The sequence below is a fragment of the Paralichthys olivaceus genome, chromosome 22 (genome assembly GCF_024713975.1).
Source record: "Paralichthys olivaceus isolate ysfri-2021 chromosome 22, ASM2471397v2, whole genome shotgun sequence".
Lineage (NCBI taxonomy): Eukaryota > Metazoa > Chordata > Actinopteri > Pleuronectiformes > Paralichthyidae > Paralichthys > Paralichthys olivaceus.
The window spans coordinates 5,227,783-5,246,682 of NC_091114.1; the positions used below are offsets into that span (position 1 = coordinate 5,227,783).

At 40.5% G+C, this 18,900-nt stretch overlaps 1 protein-coding gene across 10 annotated transcripts in view; it reads right to left on the reverse strand.

Moving 5' to 3' along the window:
• The window catches only part of nrxn2b (neurexin 2b), a 618,875-nt gene that overhangs the window by 543,225 nt on the left and 56,750 nt on the right, over nucleotides 1–18,900 (reverse strand). For all 10 annotated transcript variants that reach the window (XM_069519278.1, XM_069519277.1, XM_069519272.1 and 7 more), the window contains one exon: nucleotides 2,187–3,592. In XM_069519278.1, the coding sequence (XP_069375379.1) occupies nucleotides 2,187–2,898 (712 nt within the window). In that variant the 5' untranslated portion in view covers nucleotides 2,899–3,592. The remainder of the gene's footprint in view (nucleotides 1–2,186; nucleotides 3,593–18,900) is intronic.

The window sequence follows — 18,900 nt, forward strand, 5'->3', positions numbered from 1 at the left end:
ACCTTTACATTCCCACCCACGTGTTTGATAAAAGGAATAAATACACTGCTGCACTGGCAGCCATAATGACCCAATTTACGGTGCTCAAACCAAAGAACATCTCTAAAAATAAATTAACGCTGATCAAATGAATGTCTTCATGAGGTATTTCTCATTCTTGCGCTCCTCTCCATTTCTCACTGTTGATCAGCCACCGCTCTCTCCGCAATTTCGTCTTGATCCGTTTCTCTCCCCCTTACCTCCATCTCCATTCTCTCCCTCTCACTCCATCATACTGTCTCTCTCCATTTCAAAAGGACAAATGTTTCCTGCAGTCACTGTAGCACTGCATTGGTATTCTGCTCTCAATTTAGCCAAGAGCCAGGCAGCAGTATCTGCTCCGAGCAACCACACAGCAATCTGACACAGAGCATACAGACAGACAGGGAGGAAAGGCTTGAAGAATTAAGGAACTGTGAAATATGAGACAGAGACAGGGCGACAGAGAAACAGGCACACAGAAAGACCCATATTGCTGTCCAGCAGTGACATCATGTGCTGTGCTAAGGGGTCTCTTAACCACCTAGAACTCATCGACAAGAAATAAAGGGTTGTGTATTTGTTTGGCTTCCTCAAAGAAGCAAGAGACCAAACAATACACGCTCTTGAGCTGCACTGTTACGGCCTGCTCTAGACTTTCTGCATCAAAACAACTTAAAGACTTTGATCTAAATCGCGGCTGCAGGCTGATTATATTCTTGTGACTTCAGATCTATCAAAAGCAATTTACAGACAAAAATTTGAACAAAATATACTGTTTGTTTCTTTTTCAGTTAAGTCACAGCTTCTCTGCAAGTACCACAAAATTGCAAAGCCTTCAAACAATCAGCACATAACTGGCAAAGTAATTATTATCTATCTTTTGAAGACTCAGTAATTACAAGTCGTTTCATCACACAGAACAAGGTAGTAGCTGCTGAGGCTATTGATTATTTATGACTTTTGTAGTACATATAACAATGAGGTATGGACAGCACATATAAGAAAAAATAAATAGAAATAAAGTAGAATAATCGAACCAAGAGAGAGAATGCCTTTTCTGATTGCTGCACTGGGAATAAAACATAAGGTGTGCAGATGCAGACAGGAAAGAAAGAGATGAGGGAGTACGAAGTGCTGACAGTGGGCAAAGGTGAAAAAGAGATAAGTGGAGTAAGGGAGTGAACTCTGGAGAGGCACAGAGGAGGAGGGAGGTGAAGAGAGATGGAAAGCCCAGATAGCCTTGAGAAGAGAAGGGAGAACGGGGGTAAAGGCAATGCTGTGAGACAGAGAAACAGAGAGATGGATGGATGAAGGACAGCGAAAAAAAACCCCACAGATATGGAAATGGGATGCGCCAGTGAAGGAGGGAGCCAGAAGTTTAAAACAGAACAGAGTTTGACATGAGCTGACAGCACAGGAGCACAACCCAAGAGCAAATGAAGGCAAGAGCAGGGTGTATTCCAGAGACAATAGGCTTGGAAAGAAGACAGAGAGAGAAAGAGAGAGGAAAGAAGGAAAGACGGAGACAACAGAAGGAAAGAAAGCCACTCACAAGAAGACCTACAATGTGTGATTTTGCATTTGAAATGTTCTGTTTAGATATTCAGCACCTTTGATGTTAAGTATTGTTTTCAAAAAAATCCCAGGCACATTCAATGTAGCACCTGAGTCACATAATCCTTTTTTTCAGCCAAGGAATTTTTTAAAAACTATTTTGACAATAAAAGACTACAAAACGTCTGTCTCAAGTAGCTCTTTCAGAGAGCAACAGACAGTTTCTTTTAGCTTTTACGAGGTCGGCACCTCAAGTAGACTCTCCTCACCAAGACATACGTCATTTATGACCTCTCTGCAAGAGACATAGAGAGTCCAAGAAAAGGCTATTTTTATTTCCTTTATACACATCAGAATGATGCAATTTTCCTCTGCATAACCTCTCATAGCACTGTCCCCTCAAGAAAATGAATTGCTCTCAAGACATCCCAGCACCTCAAAGGAAGTGCTAATTCTCGCATCTAATGACATAGTATAGAGATCTTGATGACCTAATCAAACAGCATATCCTTACCTCTACCAGATGGAAGTTTTACTATACAAAAGAGGCATTGCACAGGAACAATGCAATAAAATAAGAGTAAAACTGGCACAATATGAGGGTTCCTTACCTTCCTTGCAGTACTTCCCCTTGAAGCGGGTGTGGGTGCAGTCACAGTGAACTTCTCCATGCTGAATAGAGCAAAACCCTCCATTGAAGCACGGGTTCTGTTTGGTGCAGAGGTACTCCAGGTCGCTCTGAATGCCCTGGCTATTTAACAAAGTAGGAGGCATCTCCCCAACCTTGAGATTGGAGATCAAGCCCTGGAAGGGTGGCTCGTACTTTACTGTACTGGACGTCAACGCAGAGAGGCGCACATCGGGTGGGATGCCACCTACAAACAGGTCACTGACCACCGCCATCTCCTTCCTCTTGGACTTGACCTCAGCCACTTTCGTTTCTCCATCGACCATCAGGAGGGTCTCACGAAAGTTACGGGTGAGCAAAACCATGTGCCAGCGGTCATCATTCACTCCCGTCTCCATGTGCAAAGTGGCCGGCTCAGCACAGTGGATGGCAAAGCGCAGCTGGAGGCGCCCACCAGCAATCAGCAGCTCCAAGAAGTCACAGTTGCCACCATCGTCCAGGTAGAGTACCAAGGCTTTGCTAATGTTGGTCTTGAGACTGAAGCTCAGTTCGCCCACTGATCCAGCTTCCCAGCGCCCATAGCGTGCCCATTGACCAGGCGCCCCACCAAATTCCAGCATCTTCACTGTACTGAGTAGGCTGAGGAGGGCCAGAGGCCACAGGGGCCAACACAGGAATCTTAGCCCCCTTGTCATGTTCAAAGTTCCCAAGTTTCCCCTTCTGTACTTAATGCCTTACAGTTCTACTGAACCACAGAGAAGTTCAGTGTAGCCAACAGATTTGAAATGTAAACAGCAATTATTATATCACACTGAACAACTGGGATGTAAAGCTCAGCGGGTAAAGTGATCCTCTCAGGGGCCCTACTAAAATGTTTCTGACGAATCAGCTATTATTTCTCCTTCTCTCTGATGTTCAAATTCTTGTCCTTATCCTGACTCTCTCCTTCGTCTCTCCATCAGTTGGTGCCTCTGGGACTTGGAGGAAAGGAATGAGCTATAGCAGGAGAGCAGTAGAGGGGGTGGGGGGGTATGATAGCTGCAAAACAGTCGTTTCTTCAAAAGCCTCTTAGTCTATCCTGAACTGAAAATAGAAGCTTTGTCTCTAGAATCCAGATCTCAATGCAATTTCCAGGAAATATGAGCAGCCGCCAAAGGCTTGGGGGAAGAGTCATCCGATTGTGATCTTTCTTCAAGGGGAGTGCAAGCAGAAGAAAATTTGCAAAAGAGAGGGAGTGGTAGAGTAGACGGGTATTAGAGCTTGTTGGCGTCTGATAGAGCATATGATCTGTTCATGGTTTCAGCGTAAACCCATTCTTCTCCTGAAAACCTATCGACCACAAAGGTTTATACAGGTATGGGTCCCATCATTGTTGTGGCAGGCGGGGATCTGAAAGAAACACAGACACAAAAACTGTAAGTCACATGAAAGCATGTTCCAGTAAACACAATACAGTAGGTCCATGTAAAACTGTGACCTATCCTTGGTCAAGTTAATTAGCAATTACTCTGTCAAAATCCTTGGAAGATTTTTTTTTATTTTTTTATTTTTTTATATGGTCTCTAATTTCTTATCTTCCATCTGCTTTGCCTTTTGGTTTGCTCTCGTCTGCATTTTTAGACACCATGCACTATATATTAAAATCCCCACGCTCTTTTCAGTTGAAAGCTGACACTTCAAAAAAAAGTTTGTCTGGAGCCAAGCAATAAATAAGCTTTTTCAGTTTAGTGTGGTTGCATACTTCCCAGAGGAGCCTGAGCAATATGAATGTCTTATTTCATCTGCTCACTCTCAGTAATGTCAGAATACACATCAAGCGATGTACTGAACCTTAACACAATGATTTAATTTGCAGTTAAGAGAGCTGTCATAAATGTGCAGTTTTTTTCAACAGAATATAATTGATGAATCACACCCAGCCACTTTGCCCCACACATACAAACACACTGCGGACAATGCGTATGCCGATGCACCCATCATTAAATCAAATGCATTCCAGAATGGAATGCAGAGTCTATAGCCGTGTCTTGACCCAAGGGCTTGACCCAATCCTGAGCCATTATTTATTGTGTGAGATTTAATTTCCATCACAGACAGTTTACTATTACAGCTAGGCTCATCCCTGCTCACCTTCCCTTGTGCTATTCTGCATGGCTTCAAAGTGACAACAGCATTGACAGAAGCATAAATGCAGGGGTGGAGGGGTCAAACTACGAGCATGCAAAATGTTGGACTTTTTTTTCAATGTGTTTAAATACGTGTCTCATAAACTCAAGAGCGAATCAAACAAACACAAAGTCAACTTCAGTACTGTACGTGTCCTAATAACTAGTGTTGGTGTTTATTGTCAAAGTGTAAAGTGAGTGCAGCACAGTACAAGGATACTGGACATGTAATGTGTGTCTGCCCTGATCCTGAAGCAGCATGTCGGGGCCGCTGACAATTTTTGAATGCACGCTATGGGAGAAGTATTAACCATACTAACTGACATGAGTAAGAGTAATTCAGTGAAGTTATAAACATCAGTGTCGATAACATGTTACATGTTACATGTTAATTGCCCAGCCCTACTACAAATATAAACACACTCATGATAGCTTCATAGCAAATTATATATTGGGGGGAAATTTCCTTCTACGTGCTGCTTGATCACATTATGGCATTAATTCCTGTCATATTGATATTTACAACAAAATCAAATATGTTTGATAATTTTTTCTTTGTCTTGGCTGTGGTACCGGGTTGGTTTTGATGACCAACAGCTACATTTCCAAATCTACAGTGTCAAAAATCAATTAGCATCGTAACTTGTGTCGATATCAGCAGAGAGCTTACACTTACACGAAAATTATTTTTTTCCCTTTTGGGTAAATAGATTTGTGATATTATCATGCCAACATGAGTATTCAGTAATTTATTTCTGTTTGGTTGGAGATTATCTACCACGCCAGACCGAAGCAGTGTGTCTTGTTTTTGTCGCAGGTTGGTATTTATCAAAGTGTAGTATGTTGAGTTTACATGTACCCTCCATGCATTATGTTGCTAGTTATTCGGGGGTTGTGGCAGGCTTGGCTGATGGTACTATTACATCCGAGGGACACTGAGGAAGCATAACAAGCCTCAGGAGATAACCAGAGCTCCAAGGGTTATGCTGTATTTGGAAGTATGTTTGGTTTTGATTGATTCTAGTTGCGTGTGCAGCTGTCTGCATTCAGCAAGCAACGATCCTTGTGTTACAGTGAGGTGTTCATGTGGACTGTGAATAGTTGATGTTTTTGTGTGTCTATATTTATGCCAGCATTTGGGATTATGATTTCTGTCACACTTTTAGGCCACAATGTCTCCTCTCCAGCATTTCACCGCTGCATTGTTTTACAAATGACTTGCACAATCCAGCTTTGGTCCAGTTTCAATCCAAAAATAACACGTTTTCAAAAATAACAATTGCTCGCGTGACATCCATCTGCCTCAATTCCTTCCTGAAGAAAAAGGACAACTATCTTGCTCACAGTGCTTGGCTAGCTGCAGCAGAGTAAGGCAACCACACTGAAAGAGCGATCAGTACCCAGTCTCATTTACCCTGACCTAGCTTCTAATCCAAGCGAAGCTCGACAACCCTCAGGATGACTGCACGGTCATGTGAGCTTCCACCGACCCATTCCCTCTCACATCATCCCATGAGGAGTGTTGGCATGAGCTTGACAGAAACTCTGCTTCAACTGACTCCACACCACAGCGGAAACGATTCATTTATTATCTTTATTCCCTCACTTGTGACAAAGATTGGATGTTTTCAAATATGGCAAAAACAAACTTTAATTTTTAAAGTCTGTAAGACAAAAATCATATGGGCCGATTTGTCTGAATGCATCACCTGGACGTAGGCTATTCTGAGACTGCAAAAATGGTAAATAATTTATTTGAGCCAGTGATTTTATGCCCACTGCAGCAATGCACAAAGACAAACAAGTTGGTCAAAGAAGAACCTAGTGGTATTTGTCAAAACTCAATGAAATCTCAATGGTACATATACAAAATATATAACCTATGTTTTTACAATAAATGCATGTCCTACTATAAACTCCAGTCAACTGCTATGATTCCATATACTGTTTATATACTAGATTTAAAACAACGTAAAATTGGTCGTGGAGGTTTTCAGTCTGTCTGAATGTAGTTGAAATAAATGACCACCTGCTTTCTTGTGTGTGGTTGAGGGACTTTCATGCTATCTCTGTGGTTTTGTATTGTGGAATAATGACTTCCACTGTGTGTGCAGGCTTGTATTATTCCTTGGAATAAATGTGTGTTTTGGTGTTTAATCCGTCTCTTGCAGTGCATCGACTTGTCCCCAGGTTTTCAGATTCCCCACAGACCGCACTACACCTGTTGTGTGAAGCTGTGCCAGGCTTTCATCTTCCTTCCTCTGCAAACACTCAGCTCAAAGACAATCATCTGAAGACTGGTTTGAATACCTCACTGCCCACTAGTGCAACACAGAGTTCAGTGTGCAGTGCCTTTTTCTTCTTTTCCCTCTGAGGGGGGAGACACCTTTGTTAGAATTGTAAATATGACACTGAATCACTTTTCAAATGCACTTGAAACAGCTGAAGCGCATGAAATATTTATACAGTACGATAATCTGGAGAAACGATAATAGAGGTGTAGCTCATACAAATATTTGCACATAAATAGTTTTTCTGTGCACAAATACACCTACTCATATGCATTATAAACACAGTTCCCACATGTAAACAAGCGTGTGCACACACACACAAACACACACCATATCCTAGTCAGACAGGAGCCATTAATCCTGGCCTGTGAGAAGCTCAGCAATGTCCCATCCATCAGCATGAGGCTGCTGCTACTGCTGCCGCTGCTGTGCTCTAATTAACCAGAGAAGCCTGCTGAGCCAATTTTAATATTCCTGGTCAAGATGGAGAACAAGGGTTTGAAAAAAAGAGCTGGTGTGAAAGGGAGTTGGAAAAAAACAAAAACATAGAAGAGGTGTTGTCAAGATGTCTCAAATATCATGGATCAGGAGGGAAGGCTGTAGAGGTATGAGGAATGGAAAGATTGGAAATCAGACAATTTGGTGGGAGCTGTGTATGAGTTTCAACCTCAAATCTGACATTACTGGAATGGAGCTCTATGACTAGACTCTCTGGGATTGAGGGGGGACATGACAAAGAAAAAAAAAAAGAACAAACCCACATTCCAAAGAAGAAATGAAAGACACAGAACACCTTGAAGTTGGTTAAAAATAAATTGAGCTAATCTGGATTGTGGAAGCTGAGCTCCATGACACAGTCCCCCAGTCATATGCACCATGTGAGCTAACATAGAGGTGAATTGCTTTTATACTACATCAGACTACTGGCTTTGATCAGCCTCGTCAGCTGTAAGCTGCCAGTGACTAGCACTGGCTGATGCTGCTAACAGCACTTAGCCCTGATGAGAAGATGCTAATGAAACAGATCAAGGGGCTTTAGCCTTGCTGTTAGCTCTGTAACCGCCAGATTAATAATGACTTTAGAGGCACTTCTTGTTGCTTCTTTCGCTGTGACACCTCGACAGGTTGAATCATGGGGACTAAATGAATTTGTTTTTCAAGCTGAAATGTTGTGAGGATGCAAAGTGAAAGCAGTCATACAGGGTGACCTGGGAAATAGTATAAAAAATACATGAGTAATATAGTGAAAATTCTGCAGCTTGTTTTAGGCTCTGCAGGAGGAGGTCACCCAGATTTCTCCTTTATTTATCAATCAATAAGCAAGGGCAGGCAGGATTGGAGGCTTTGAGACTGTGTGGGAGGAGGGGTTGTTTTCAACTAGTCTGGCTGGTTGGAGATCAATTGCAGACACAAGACGCAGTGGACTGGCCTCTGTAGATGGCAGCGCTGACAGCCATAGATGACAGAAATGAAAACATGAAGGTACAGAGAGCCACATGCACTGCATCATGTAGGGCAGTGACAGCAAAGGCTGGAAGAAACAGGCCTCTCAGTGTTAGCAAATCACTCATAAAGACATTATTACATCCCTGATCGAGCCAACAAAATGGCCGGCGATGGGAGCGACGGGAGGGACAGAAACAAGGAGAAAAAACAAAAAACAAGACATCAGTGACACTTAGCCTTCCGTGCTACTTGTGACACAATCACAGTGACATGTAGTAACACATGCACTTACACACATCATCCCCCGCATAACTCCGCCATTAGATCTGCGTGCCATCAGCCAGCCTCATCACGCTGCAGTGTAATGTAGCAATAATGCAGTGAGACAGAGGGAAGGAAAGCTTGACAGGGAGTTTCTGCACTCACACTGTAACATTACCGTCTGGCTCCCTGCTCATCCGAGCTCTAAATACCTCTTTCACTTGTCCTTCTCTCCTATTTTTTCCTCCCTGTTTGACACTAACCTCCTCATAATGCCTCTCATTTCCCATCACGCCCCTCCCTCCTCGTAGTCCCTCTCTCGGCTCATGCAGCCATCCATCATCATCTAACTTTGGTTCCACCTACTTGCAACTGTACAGAAGCGTAAAGCTCACAGACGACCAGGTGTGGCCAGTGTTGAAAGTGTAATTCTAAATGAATCGGTGCTGCGTGAATGCTGCAGAAAAATGGATTGGCCGTTTTCTGAGCCCCAGGTTAAGCTTTGTTATGTTATCACTGTTGCGTAGGGGGGACAGTGGTCCTGGATGATTATCAGTATGCCAGTGGATTACCGCAGGTGAAAATGCCTGCACTTTTAATACTGTGCATGGGCATATTATTGGGTGTGTTTGTGTATGTGTACATATTCAAGGTGATGCACATGTGAGTACTTAAAAACAGCTCTAGGCATCAAAAGTATATTTTCAGTATGCATGTCTAAAAGTGCTGCCTTCCTCTCTCAGCTTCCTTGAGTAAGATACTGAAACCCTACCTGTTCAACTGTTATAAGTTGCTTTGCATGCAGGAAATGTTAAATGTTTGCTGGGGGCGAGCGAGAATGTGGCCGATTAACTTTGTGTTTTTGAGTGCATGGGCCTTGCAGCATGCGTGTGGCTGTCTTGGTGCCTGCAGATGTTTTGGTAGGAAGCACAAGGCTCACTGGCCAGGCCTCAAGACTCTCACGTTCCAATTAACCAGCCCACAAGCCCGCAGCTCTGCTGGCCTTATCTGTGGAGAGAGAGAGAGAGAGACAGAGACAGAGAAAGAGAAAAGACAGACAGACAGAGGGGAGGAGGAAGTGACAGAGTGAGACAGGATGTAGGAAAGACAGAGAGGGTTGGGTGGCAATAGGAAAATAGAGAGGAAAGCTTGAGAAAGCATGAGAAGAGAGGAGCGACAGAATAAAGGGAGAAGTCGCCCCACAGACATCCTGCCAAGCAGTACTTCTGCATATGCTCCCTATCTTCCAACTCCTACCCCTTCAAACAAACACATGCATACACAATCTTTCCTCCACCCATTCCTTCATCTTCACCCCATCAGACAGTGCAGAATTTCAGTGTGGAAAGTGAGAAACTGATAATATGCAGTTGAGAAAGAAATCATTGAGTATTTTTAGGAAGAAAACTTTGCATTGTCAATATAGACACTGGGTCTTTTCTATAGTCATTGTAAACTAGGGAGCAAACAAGGATTAATTTAGCATCAGTCAGTTGTTGAACATGAGGCTTTTTTTATAATGAACAAAAAGTGACAACACTGTTAAATGGTAAACCTAATTCAGTCTAAGGATGAATTTCATTAACTGCAAAGGTGAACTGATTTAATAAGATCAAAAAATAGTTGGTGCTAATTTTCTTTCATTTTTTTTTTTCAATTCAATTAATTAAAATTTTCTTTTGTATAGATTTTGGCTGGTAAGTATTTTTCAGACTGACGCAAAAAAAACAAACCCAGAATTTTCAGACAAGTCATTACGCAACAAGAACACATACATTCAGCTTACTGTGTCCGTTCTATGCCACATATTGGAATATAAGTACTGATTATCAATTCTAATACCTGTGGATACATGAGACTGAAACTGCATTTGCTTTTAAAGTGCTGTTGTGTTTGCAGCTGTGAGATTGCCTCTAGAAAGCTGCAACAAAAAGAGGGGCCATTAGCAGCTGTAAATAGTCACAACCATCCCATCTTTCTTGCGTGTTTATTGGGGCAATGGCAGGTGCAATTAAAGGCCACAGGTACCTGAGTGGCCAATAAGAGCAGTATCAGTCAACAAGCATATAAAAGGGCAGACAGGTAAAGCAATCCTCTTCAGAGCCATTGTTAATTTATTTCTTATAAGACCATCAAGAGTTACGCAGAAAGTTGCTGAACTAAGGGATTAAAAATGATATACAAGTATACAAGGGTGATTTTCATTTATGTTTTTTAATTCAACAACGTTTCAATGCCTGGACACATACTTAATGGCAAATGTGTTGCTGCTCGTTCATGCTCTTCTGTAAAATTCAGGTTCAGGAGCCACCACAAAGTCAAATAACACAGAGGCAGCTGGCTGTAATATTATTACAACCGGCTGCTTCACAGGCTGCTTTGCCTTCTCATCACGAATGAATTATGGAGGAATGTGACAGGCAAAATAGGAGGGACAGCAGATTGAAAGAAAAGGAAGTGAGATAGAGCAAGAGAGGGAGGGACACTGAGGCACACAGCAATTCAGAGTGAATTGGCTGTGGTAAATGACAGCCGATTACCATCTTAAATATGCTGTCAAAAAGCTATTTTCTTCACTCATGCCACAGGCCTGATATTTGCACCTTATTGGGTCCAACCTCCCAACCTCCCCAAGTATCCATTTGCCTATAAGTCACCTGTGCACGAGTCTTATAGAGGAACCCTTTTTTAAGTGAAAGGAAAGATAGAGGGCTGAAAGCTGGGGGAGGCCAGTAATGTAACCCCAATTAAAAACTTGAAATTTAATAAGCCTTATGATAGTTTTTGACACTAATCACTATAATGGAAGTCCGTTTTGAAGAAATAGGGATTTCCCACAGGGAATGCTGATACATTTGTGGAAGAGTACTGAAATGTTTAATTCAGGCAAGGAGGAGTCAAGGAGGGAATAATGAAGTTTGAAAAGTTTAATAAATTTTGAACGTGTCTATCAGCTGTCTACAGCTATTATAAAAAATACTATTAGCGACAATCTTAATCGAAGGAAACCTGGAATTATTAACAACCTCTTTAATGTTTATTGGTTTTTAGACCTTATAGCTAGTAAAACTCAATGGGCGGAAGACGTAAAAACTCTTTGAGAGGATATCACGGCAGTGGCAGATTTGTAAACAGAATTGACATTTCAATATCACAGCTAAGGCTGATGAAGGGTCGTATTGATAGAAACACTTCAGAGGAATCAAAAGACACATGAGCACCCTAGAAGACTGGGGGAGCAACAAGCAATACACAGAGGTGTGTTTTCTACTCAAAGTTCCATCTTAACGATTTCCATTGACATTAGGGCACCGATATGATTACTAAGAGTCAAGGCCCACTAGCATTTGCTGCAGGTGAGCAATGTGTTTAATTTCACAGACCATGTAGACTCGCCGAGCTCATTATTAGCCTCTCAATTCACTCAGAGCCATTACTATGGTGGCATATTGATCTGTGCAATATAGGTGAAAGCAGTGTCTTACAAAGGACCTCTCACCCAGCTCTTCTCCTATGTAGTCCCCTCAGTATGCTGTCTTCCTCTTTCTTCATTCTTTCCTCCTCAAAAGATGAAGTCAAATTCCTGATGAAAAATGGAACTTACACTGCTCTGAAAACATTGAATCAGGTGTCTTTTATTTCAGCTCTAAATCTCAGGGAGCAGGAACATGCTCGGGCATGCAGTGCCATTCTGTGACTCAGAACAAACAAAAAGAGATGACATGCATCCTTGTATCTGCGCATATACACGAACACAAGGAGCAGTGAAAAAGGAGACCGAATATGCACACATTTGCAATCCTCTGGGCAGCAGTAAATTAGAGAAAATAGTTTGGGATAAGATAAAGAATATATAATATAGGATTATATATCCTTTATATATAATATAACAATGGATCAAATTATTTAGGTACTATAAAAGCAGAGAAAAGCCTCCAACCTGAAATTACAAGACAAACTGCATCCTCCTCCAAACAGCCTCAGTGGGGATAATACAGACAGGATAAATTACGACCCCTCAAATAAAATAAAATAAAAATATATCACCAGCTGTCTCTGGGGGCAACTGAAACCACTCAGTGCCAAACCAAATGGAAAATGTAAAAGACAGTGTTTGAGCTGATCGACTATGACCTTGTAAAAAGGTGTGGATGTCATCACAGGTGTGTTTGTTTAGTAATGTAAGGTGCTGATGATCACATTATCTTGAGCTCAAGTCAATATGCGCACCTATTGATTTTGCATCATAACAGAGGTTGGAGGTTTGTGCAGTGTATTGCCTATGGACTGTTGTAAATCCTGTATGTTTGCCTATTTGTGTGTGTTTTTCATTGACTATCTTTTCCTCTGTGCCCTCACAACACCTATGCCCTGAAACAAAGACACACTTTACCTCTCTGTAACAAAGACAAAATAAAAAATAAAAAAACTGCTTCCAACAAATGCTTGGAAAAAAATGGTTTACAGTTCTCAGTAGTTGGGCGCACAACATAATCTGAGCTACTGTGTCATACATTATATTTCTCTGGATTCTACATTTGTGATCTTTATATGTCGACTGTAGAATCAGAGTTGTATAATCATGTGAAGAGAGACAAGGGTGAAAACCAAAAGCTAAATATTATATTTATTAATATTTCCGATTTAACTCCTATGCCAAAAGGTAACTTGGTAACATTAATGGGGTAATCTGCAAACTTTGTCTGATGAGGAAGGCAGCAAATGGAGCCAACACTTCTAATCTCCACACACCTTGAAGTATTCCACAAGACTGAGGCTGCCTGCGGTGAACTCTTAACATTTAAGTGCTCCACAGATATTGAGCTGACTGGTGTCATCATTAACACTGGCATTGTCACATGCTTATTTCCCAATGGGAACATTTCCACATTGTAGCATCCCTTCTCCTGATTCTTTATTTATTTTTTAGTAAAGACTGGAATTATCAAAACATGATAGGATGTCATGTTAAGGTATCGAGAAGGGATGCGTGATATAGCATTCTATAAATAAACAAGAAAGAAGAATCACTCAGGTGACATTCATTTGCTGAGAAAAAATAATCAAATTTGGGAATTACCACCATAAACCTGAAATAGGTATGGAAAATGATTAAATAAACTGATTCAACATATATATTGTGGCAAGTTGATTTTAGTAATGTTTATTATTGGGACTGTTCCCAATGACATTTTTGTGGCTTTGAAACGTCAGTCAGTGCTGGTAATATTCATAGGTACCATAAAATGAGAGCTGAAAATGTCCTCATCTGAGAGTAACTAGTAATAATCAATGTTGTTGCACAATAAATCATGTAATTAAAATGAACTATTTCATGGACATTTGGGATTAAATAGTAATGCATGAAAAATAATAAAAAACAGCTTTCGAAAAACGATTTGCAGGTTGATTACCTTGGCAACAGTCAAACCCTCAAAGCAGTCGGGTCAGCCTATCAATATGTTTTCATGGATTGTGTGCTTATGTATTTTAAAGCGTGTGTCTGTACCTTGTTAGTGTGTTTGGATGAGTGCAACTATGAAGATAGGATGAAACTTTTGATTTCCATGGGAAATAAGGTCACTGTAACAGAAAATGTATAAATGAATACAGCAGAGAGAACATTAATACTGATTTAGAGAATAGCATCCAGGAAATAACACACTGACAATTTCATCCCACAAATTATGTGTATGTACATTTGCCTGGGTTAATGGGAAACAAAAAACTGCAATAAGGCGCATACAAGCTTTGGACAAATCTCTTCCCTTCAGCAAGGTTTACGAACTGCATCGCTTTCATTAAAAACAAAGCCAGGCTACAACAAAGGGAGCCAGCGAAACAATAACCCAACTTAAAAGGATCATCCAAATACATCTTTAGAAGGACATTTGCACCCAGTCCCACTGATCTGCCATGATTAGAAACTGTACAAAAAACAACCTCCTCTCACTGAAAGTGTATTTGCACCACAGGTGCATGTTCCTATACACCAGCTTTAAACTAACTATAATGCAGCAGTAATGAAATATCACATGATGCTTTAGTGAATGTAAAAGGGAAAAGTTACAATGTCATTTTTGAAGGGATTTATTTTACATTATGTGCTGTGTCTAATCAAAAATTATATGTCAATACAAGACAACATATTCTTTAAAAAGAATAATTATATTTAGGCTTCAAATAGGGATTGTTTAACATTTCTGGTCATGACAACCACATGCGTATTACCTAGTATGGGTATTTAACCCTAATCCTTATTAATTTAATCCAAATAATAAATGTACATTCAGACAGGCCTGATTTTTTTTAATCAAGATTTAATCAAAGAAATTTGAGAATGCAGAGAATGCATTACTTTTTACCAACTAATTAAAACAGATATTATTTTTGAATGGTGAGAAAAAGATTGTAGGGTCTTTAAAAGAGTGTTGCATTGTGGGTTATTTGTAGCCTTATTATGATGCTAGGCTAGTGAGTCTTTCCGAGAGAATCAGCCTTACAGCAGGAGTTTCTGAAGCCTGGTGTAACAGACTCTGCTGCCACTCAGGAAATACATTTATGACGAGTAAAACCAAGTTCTTAGCTTTACTGCAGAAATAAACCAGGAGGAAAACGTGTCAAAAATCCAAGAATTACGTCCGTCAAAGACAGTGAGCTCAAAAACACTGGAATGTACGAGAGGAGAGAGACTTGCTACAGTAACTCAGCTGACGAGTCACCACAGTGAGTCAAACTAAATGTAAAGAACTACAGGACTTAAGCCCAATTCAGATGAAATAAGAGTCCTATAAAAACACGCACCAATGGGAAAACTTTGATTTACTTTGAGCGGAGTGATTATAATTTTATTAACGGAGCACTTTTCAAGCGATAAACACATAGTGCTTTCAAAAAGAGAGAATATTTAAAACAAAATGAACAAACAGGATAGGTCAATGAAAGAAAATAAAATATATAAAACTCACAATAAAGGAAAATAGCTCAGCGTCACAGATATATAGTCTGCTATATAATCAGCTAGTAGGAAAAGATGTTCTATAAAAGTGGTTGTTGAGATTTAAAAGCAACAACACATTCAGCTAATCTGCTGTTCCAGAGCCGAGGAGCCTGGACTGCAAAGGCTGGATCACCTTTTGTCTTTAACTTACTGTTAAATATTCAAAACTGTTAAATATTCAAAATGTCTGTCTTGTTAAAGAAAGTTCTTAACAGAAATGAGTCACAGGTATTTAGCTGGAGCCATTATAAGAGCAGGTCAAATTCTCTGCATTCTGAGGAGACACAAATTTGTATCACTCTCTTTTCACGAGTGACATAGGTCATTTTAAAAAAATAATTTCCACTGATTTCTTTGATATATATTTATGGATCTTGATGAAAAACTGAGAGGTCCGATATCTACGAGGGACTGGTGAAGGTACAGCATGCGCTCTACTGCCATTCTAGTTTTCAACAGTGTCTGTTGTATTTGTTATTACTTGCTATGAATAATTGATGATAAATGTTTCCTCTTTTCCTGATTGTGTTTCGGACGGAAACCTTACTTGAACTGTCGGTATAGAGCAAGTGTGTTACTGTATTTATCTTGTGTGTGTTATAGACAGATTGATTGAAAATAAAAATAAAAAGTTCAGTGCAGTCTGATTCTTTCAGCACTAAGGGAATGTTTTCCTAAGTTCTTGTCATCTTTCTTTGGCCTTGAAATAAAAGCTTCAGAAATCAAGAAGGGATGTAATGTTGTTTCCTAATTGGTTATGAAAGGAGGATTTTGGGGGGGTTTAAATGCCCAGTCCCATACTCAAAGTTGGTTGCAAAGCTATGTACTCCAGTGCCAAAGCCTTTCAGAGCCTTGTGTATGATTAAAAGAACTTTATTCCAAAAGAAGCTAGAAGCCAGTGCAGTGAAGCCAAGATTTGGGTGATGTGTGAGGATAGTTTTGTTTTCGTTAATAATCTAACTGCCTAAATTGAGCTGACTTGCCCTATCGCTCAAATGTTCATGTGAGTAAACAAGGCATTACAGTAATTGAGGCGGTAGGATATACAGCATGTACAATTTTCTTTGTGTTACTACAAGACAATTTTCTTATTTTTTGGAAATATTCCTCAGTTGATAAACTGCAAAACTGGACTTAATTCATTATGCTGATGGTTCTAGTCACAGTCCAGGATATAACTGGATTTATTTGGCGCAGTCGTTATATTCGGTGTGAGGGACCAAGGAGATGCTGCATTTATTTTGGGTTGTTCAGGTGACTTTTTTCATCTCCCCTCTAACCTCCCATTATCCTCCCCTTCTCACCCTTTTTTGGGGACTTTAACCTCCAATGCTGTCTGTGCCTACTTTGCAGCCCAACTATTGTTGTTGAGGTTATTTTTCTGTCAAAAAGAGAGTCAAAATGTCATGTTTGCATTTTCTTCTCTAATCCTTACATAAAGTGTCACTGTCAGAGAGAGTTTAGGGAGGTATTTGGTAGATATGTGACATGTTTGCCCAGAGGCGATTCCATTGGATTTTTGTCAAGTTGCTGAATGTCAGGAAAACATAAAAAAAGGATTAAAAGACAAAAATAAACTGAAAATTGAACTGCAGCTGCCACACTTTAGTTCTGCAATTGCCTCACTTCTCAGCCTGTGGCCCATGAAAAGGGTCTGCAACCCAAATGTTGACAGAAACTATATGATGTTTACTTAATCAATACTTTTGATATGTATCTAATAAAGCAAATCACTCACGATAAGTTGGAAATAGTAAATTCTAGAGCCTGACTGATATGGATTTTTTGGAGGGGACTATGTTAGCATGTATAACAATTCCGATACCAAGATATCAGCCGAAATATACATTAAAAAAATTTGGCAATGATTCCTGGGATGTTCCTATGAAACTCTAATAAAAAATGTAATTGAGTCTCAATATTTTAGAGTTTAAGCATGAACATTATTATAAATAAAAAGAACGAACAAACACAACGAGCAGAAGTAGAAGTTGAATTAAGACAATATGTTGTTCTCTTTTTACATAAGATGGAAAGGCTAACAGATAAATCAGTCACACTCTAGTATATTTATTTGTCAGTGAGGACAAGTCAGAAAAGAGAAAAGAGCCACCTGACTTTCAGATTCTTGAAGGTCTGAGGAATACAAGTTTGTTTTCCTTCAAGGTAGCCTGAGGAGACAGTAGAGGTAGTAACACTGACTGTAACAGATTAAAGGGGGAACTTTCGCGATAAGGACAAGCAGCTCTGCTCCTTTGGTGTTTATAACTACCATATTTTAGAAGCAGACCAATCACATTATTCTATTTGTAGTTGTTGAAAATGTGTAATATTGCATTTCTCCAGGTGGAGGGTTAAAATACCATGTTGAAAAAGATGTACAATGTACTCACTGTTACCCAAATAACAAACATTTCCTGTCCTATTGTGTCCTTGACTGAGTTCATAAAAACCTAGAAGTGATTGTTTGATAGTATGTCACTGGAGAAGTAAAGAAGACAACACAATATGTGAAATGAAGTCTTGGTTTGACGTATACAATTAATCAGCAACCTGAGTTCCAGGCAGTCCTCAGGGCACCTTCTGCTGCAGAACAGAGCCCTCATCCTATGCACTCCTATTCTCTCTCTGAATATGAAAGCATCATATATCATTCATCACACTCCACCTGCTATTTCATTTTCCATCTCCCTAAATAAACCTGCAGCCCCCCTGTATTATGTTCCTTTCAGCCCTCTTTCTGTGTTTACCTTCTTAAGCACCTACTAACCACTGTTAAGACCCAACAACAATAGCAGAAGAAAGGCAAGGAGCCAACTGGGGCGTCAGTGAACAGAAACAAGCTCTTCCTTTCATCCCCGACCATTACCAGGAGAATAGAGTAGGAAATATGGGAGGGGAGGGGAAGAGAAAGTTGGGAGCAGATGAAGAGGAGGCCAGTGAGACTTAAGCGCTCGGTAATAGGCTAAGCATGGCGGGGGGACACAAAGCGGCCCCCTGCTACATAGACAGGATTTCGTGAGTGCAGATCTATGTTGATTGCTTTCCAGACAGCAGGGAGGCCACGCGGGACGAATAAGGCGAGTTCAGGAAGACTAGAAACAGGGAGTAATGCATTGAAAACAGCAACAATAAACCAAGCTGAAGGACACAAAGTGATGATAGTGACAGTAGAAGAAGAGAAGTTCTCAGGAGAGGCTGCTAGTACAAATGCATGGGGAGCTATGGCTGCCAGAATACAGCATCAGTGTAAGTCGGGCCATAGACATGGCAAGGGGAATTGTTTAGGGGATGAAAATATGAATGTGTATGTTTGACCGTGTTATCTCCGAGTAGTAAAGTGGGAAGCTACTACTCTAAATGTGAGTGCACTTGTAGCATATGATGCAAACAGGTGTAGGATCCTTGAGGGGCAGCAGGAAGTGTTTGCATGCGTTCAAAAAAACATGCCCACATATTGAGCTGCACAATGTGGAGCATTGTGGCGGGGAATGCAGCATATAATAGAGAAAGCCCAAGCGATGTTGGGAGCAG